At 42.1% G+C, this 6,000-nt stretch overlaps 1 protein-coding gene across 1 annotated transcript; it reads left to right on the top strand.

Moving 5' to 3' along the window:
- Window positions 1-779: 779 nt before the first annotated feature.
- LOC308298063 (protein NLRC3-like) lies at window positions 780-5,921 on the top strand (the record flags this gene model as incomplete). The annotated part of the gene is made up of 3 exons (XM_080741626.1): window positions 780-2,482; window positions 4,408-4,584; window positions 5,864-5,921. 3 exons carry the CDS (start codon window positions 780-782, stop codon window positions 5,919-5,921), a joined length of 1,938 nt encoding a protein of 645 aa, XP_080597752.1.
- Between the last annotated feature and the right edge of the window lie 79 nt (window positions 5,922-6,000).

The following is a 6,000-nucleotide window of genomic DNA, read 5'->3' as shown; positions in this document are numbered from 1 at the left end:
TACTGGTGCCACTAAACAATCTGCCATTCATTTTTCCCATAGAGATTTACAAAAAATATTGATATAATGTGCTGCTCATTCCACAAATGCCGTATGAGTATATGCATACAAGCTAAGCTGTACCTTGTTGTAAAGGAGACTAATCAGCAATAAAAATACATATTCAAAACTATGTACTAATAAATTGTTTTCATCTCCACAGAGAGAGGAAGAGGAGTGGTTGTGTTGTGACAGAGAAGGTGTCCATGTGTTCAGTGTGTGAGGAGGTTCTGACAGATCCGGTCTCTACCAGCTGTGGACACTGGTTCTGCAGACAGTGTATCACCTCATACTGGGACCAGTCTGCTCCAACAGGACACTATGACTGTCCCCAGTGTGGACAGACATTCACAACCACACCTGGACTGAAGACAGTCAGTCAAACCACAGGTGGACAAACACTTTATATACTTTGCACTAATTACAAAAACATATTAATAAATGCAGAAATCATTGTCAGACTAAATGTTCAAATTCTTGTCTGTATCAATATCTAAGTGCAAATAATGAAGCTAAACAACTCTCACATCTGGACAAAAAAAACTGATCTTGTGTTATTACTTTTGGCTGGTTTTCTTAACAAATTGCATATTCTTTGGAGGGCATTTAATTAGTAATGTTTGCATGTGTTCTGTAAAGATGTAAGGTTATTTATTTTTTACATTTCAGATGTGAGTGTGCAGGATGATTTGAACGATTATAAGGTCAGTTTGAACAGTCTTGATGAAGTGAAAGACCACATGACTGAAGAGTCTGGAACCTCCCTCACCAGCACCTACACAGAGCTCTACATCTCACAGGGAGAGAGTGAAGGGGTTAATAGGCAACATGAGGTGTGGCAGCTTGAGACAGCTTCCAAGATGAAGACCTTACATGACACACCAATCAAATGCTGTGACATCTTTAAACCCCTCCCTGACAGAAAGACACCCATCAGAAGAGTTCTGACCAAGGGCATCGCTGGCATTGGAAAAACATTCTCTGTGCGTAAGTTCATTCTGGACTGGGCAAGGGGTTTGGAAAATCAAGATGTAAATCTCCTGGTTCCCCTTTCATTCCGGGAGCTGAACCTGGTCAGAGATGAGCAGTACAGTCTTCTCACACTGATCCATGATTTCCACCCAACATTAAAGAAGGTCACAGCAGAGCAGCTCGCTGTCTGGAAAGTTGGCTTCATCTTTGATGGTCTGGATGAAAGCAGGTTTCCATTGTACTTCCAAAAAAACAACATTGTTTCTGATGTCACAGTGACCTCATCAGTGGACGTGTTGTTGACAAACCTCATTGAGGGGAATCTGCTCCCCTCAGCCCTCCTCTGGATAACCACCAGACCTGCAGCAGCCAATCAGATCCCTCCTGCATGTGTTGACATGGTGACAGAAGTGCGAGGGTTCACAGATCCCCAGAAGGAGCAGTACTTTAGGAACAGATTCAGTGAAGAGAAGCTGGCCAACAGAATCCTCTCACACTTGAAGACATCAAGGACCCTCCACATCATGTGTCACATCCCACTTTTCTGTTGGATTGTTGCTACCATTCTGCTGGACATGATGATGACACACATGATAGGACAGCTGCCCAAGACCCTGACTGAGATGTGCTGCCACTTCCTATTGATTCAGACAAAGAGAAGGAAGCAGAAGTATGAGACTCAACAGCACATCATGAAGACTGACAGGGATGTTCTTCTGAAGCTGGGAAGGCTGGCATTTGAACACCTAAACAGAGGTAGCATCATGTTCTACCAAGAAGACCTGGAAGAGTGTGGTCTTGATGTGAAAGATGCCTCACTGTACTCAGGAGTGTGCACAAAGATCTTCAAAAGAGAGAGTGTGCTGTTCCAAAAAACAGTCTACAGCTTTGTTCATCTGAGCATCCAGGAGTTTCTGGCTGCAGTCTACCTGCTCCAGTGTTTCACAGAGAAGAACATGAAGGTACTGGAGACATTTCTGGAAGATAATACTTACTTATTATTTAATTACAGATCCCTCTCCGACTTCCTGAACGCTGCTATGAAAAAAGCCCTGAAGAGTAAAAATGGCCACCTGGACTTAGTTGTTCGGTTCCTTCATGGCCTCTCACTGGAGTCTAACCAGAGTCTGTTAGCAGGCCTGCTGGATCCGATAGAAAACTGCCCAGAGGAGATCCAGAGAGCCATCAACAACCTGAAGGAGTTGAGAAATGACGCCTCTCCTGACAGATGTATCAACATCTTCCACTGTTTGATGGAGATGAACGACCACTCAGTACATCAGGAGATCCAACAGTACCTGAAGTCAGAGAACAGAACAGAGAAACTGTCTGAGACCCAGTGTTCCGCTCTAGCCATCATGCTGCAGACGTCAGAGGAGGTTCTGGAAGAGTTGGACCTGGACAAATACAACACATCAAAGGGGGGGCGAAGGAGGCTGATCCCAGCTGTGAGGAACTGCAGAAAGGCTCGGTTAGTAATCAAGTGAATAGAAACATTGTACAGTCAATCTGCCATTACTATAATTGTCTCCGCCAGCCGAAGGCAGGGGAGAGTATGTTTTCGCCCCTGTCCGTCCGTCCGTCCGTCCGTCCGTCCGTCCGTGCGTCCGTCCTCTGAGTTTGTTAACAGCTAATCTCCGGCGCCGTTGGCCCAGTCGCTGCCAAAATGAGCACACACACTCCCTGGATGCCAATTCAGAACCTCTGCCCCACATTTTTCAAATGGCCCTGTTCTAGCGCCACCATGAGGCAGATGTTTGCAAAACACATTTCTGTACACTACTCTTAGAGATTTTGTCCAAAAATCACGCAAATCGGTACACAGTATCTCTACAGTCATGTGATCTACACAGATCTGTCTGATTGTCCATATTCCATCCTGATTGGCTGAGATTGGCTTTCAAATTTTGTAAGATTGGTCCATTTTGGACAAAATGCCTCAAATCACAAACGCAGAGTGCAATTAACATGAAATCTCGCACACACGTTCCCACTAGGCCGAGGAAGAAATGCCAATTCAAATTTTTGAAATCAGCCTCATGGTGGCGCTATAACAGGCTGATTTGTGGCTTTAGCTATAACTCCACCGATCAGTTTCAAACTTTGTAAGCGCACTCCCTGGATGCCAATTCAGAACCTCTGCCCCACATTTTTCACATGGGCCTTTTCTAGCACCACCAGGAGGCCAATTTGTGCAAAACTACCTTTTGGCCAGTACTCCTACAGATTTTGTCCAAAAATCACGCAAATCGATAGACAGTATCTGTACAGTCATGTGATCGACATGGATCTGTCTGATTGTCCATATTCCATCCTGATTGGCTGAGATTGGCTTTCAAAGTTTGTAAGATTGGTCCGTTTTGGACAAAATGCCTCAAATCACAAACGCAGAGTGCAATTAACATGAAATCGCGCACACACGTTCCCACTAGGCCGAGGAAGAAATGCCACTTCAAACTTTTGAAATCAGCCTCATGGTGGCGTTATAACAGGCCAATTCGTGGTTTTACCTATAACTCCACCGATCAGTTTCAAACTTTGTAAGCGCACTCCCTATAGGCCAAGGAAAAACCCTTTCCTTGCATTTCTCACATCAGCCTTTTATAGCGCCACCATGAGGCCGACTTATGTAAGACACATTTTTGGATATTACTCCTTCAGATTTTACCCAAAATTATCACAAATCAGTACACAGTATCTCTACAGTTATATGATCAAGACGGATCTGTCCCATATTAAATATTCCATCCTGATTGGCTAAGATTGGCCTCCAAACTTTGCAGGATTGCTCCGCTTCGAACAAAATGCCTCAAATCAAACACAGCGTGCAATTGTAATGAAATTGTGCACGCACATTCGCAAAGGGCCAAGGAAGAAATTACACTAGAAAATGTTCAAATCAGCCTCATGGTGGCGCCATGAAAGGTCTAAGATTGGTGAAGAACACATGCCACCCTTTTTACATTGGCCTATTATAGCACCACCAGGACGCGTGGCCTGGTGGAGACCTGTGCTCGGAAGAGCACTGCTTCTAGTTAGAAATTAAGGTTGATATAAAAGTTTCAATAATACTGTCTGTGTCTCAAATAGTGAGTATTGACTCAGTGAGCCAATAAAGGCTTATTTAATCCGTTAAAGCGGCATAAAACCTTAAACATTTTTAAGGTTAACAGATATACAGTTACAGAACAATAGTATAAGACACTTCTTATATCTACTGCTGGTTGAGGGTGTGAAATGTGAAATACAGTACAGTCATTCTGTGCTGTCCGTGTCAATCTGCTACGCTAAATAATGTTTATGTCTGGATAACTAGATAGGTGATTTCTTAACTTCCTGGACAGTGAACAAGGTGTAATTTGTTTTTATAATCTCTTATTTCATCTGCATTTACAGACTTGTTGGCTGTAACCTCAGACAGATAGACTTAGAAGTTGTGGCTTCAGCTCTCAGCTCTACTCCTTCCCATTTGAGAGAATTGGACCTCAGTAAAAACAACCTACAGAACTCAGGACTACTGGAGCTGCTCTGTGAAGGACTGAAGAATCTGCACTGTAAACTGGAGATTTTAAGGTAAGATACATACCTGATTTATTTTTGAACAATTCTGTTTTTTTATGTACTGTATTATGTGAATATAATATGAATGCATGTGGTGAATGTATTAATAAGCTTGATATCATGGTAACCCAAGCCTACATGTATGAGTAATATAGATCTACAAGCTCACAACGCGTCGAGGACTCAACACGACAAGGACTCACATGTTTTTGAAATGTTAGTTTACCGGTACATGCAAATTGTTTTCTCACTCAACAGTAAACAAACCAACATACAGTTTAAGTGTATACAGGGTATCTGCACATTTCTAAAGGTAAAACTTAATGACTTAAGACTTTTTAAAACCAATTTGACCAAATATTACAGAAGAAAAAGGCAAGCATTGTGAAAATAGACTTAAGCTCACTGCAAGGCATTGTTCCAAGTGCTTGTCAGTCCCCAGTTCAAATAAAACTCAGCACAAAAAGAAAGGAAACTTGACTTCGGTCTATTATATCTCCCCTTTAATAATACCAATTTGTATTGTGTTTTATATCATTGTTATCGTTGATTTGTCACCTGGCAGGCCTGCAATACTGTTCTTTTGGTGTTCACCTTTGTTGCACTGAATGATTGAATGCACTCTCCCACAGTATAGGAAAAGAACAAAACAACACATAGGCTATTGGACATTTTTACACTTGTTAATTTTAAGCTCAGTGTCACGGAAGCCCAAAACGAGAGTATATGCCAGCAGAACAGTATTGCAAGCCATTTTGGCAACATTTTGGTCAGTTACACATTTGGCTGAGTAGCTCATGCCTCGAATGCCCGATGCTTACAAGCTGTACCTCGTTGTAAAGGTGACAAATCAACAATGAAAATTATATAAAACACAATAAAAATTGGTATTATTAAAGTGGAGATATAATGGACCGAAGTCAAGTTTCCTTTCTTTTTGTGCTGAGTTTATAATCATGTGAACTGGGGACCCAGGACGCTCAGGGTTGATTTTAATCAAACTAAAGCATCCAGGTGTGGATTTTCACCTGACAGTCCATCACAGCCTGGTCCTTATATAGATGGCTATAAACAGATTCTCCATTCAATCGATCGATCAATCAATCAATCAATCGATCAATCAAACAATCAATCAATCAATCAATCAATCTATCTATCTGTTAATCTATATATCTGTTAATCTATCAATCAATCTGGTGTTTCATTTTTCATTCAGACTGGCTCACTGCTACTTGTCCGGGAGATGCTGTGAATTTCTGGCCTCAGCTGTAAGCTCTAATCCCTCCCTAAGAGAGCTGGACCTGTGCCTCAACATGGTGAATGATTCAGTACTGGAGAACTGCAAGTGAGTAGACTTGGGCTATGTCCTTGTCAGTGAACTGAATGTGCATTGTTTCCCTTATGTTTGTGTGTTGTGTGTGTGTGTGT

Source organism: Nannobrachium achirus, assembly GCF_963921795.1.
Source record: "Nannobrachium achirus genome assembly, chromosome: 14".
NCBI lineage: Eukaryota > Metazoa > Chordata > Actinopteri > Myctophiformes > Myctophidae > Nannobrachium > Nannobrachium achirus.
The sequence above is the reverse complement of the archived record's forward strand: the minus strand, read 5'-3'. Positions and strand labels throughout refer to the sequence as shown.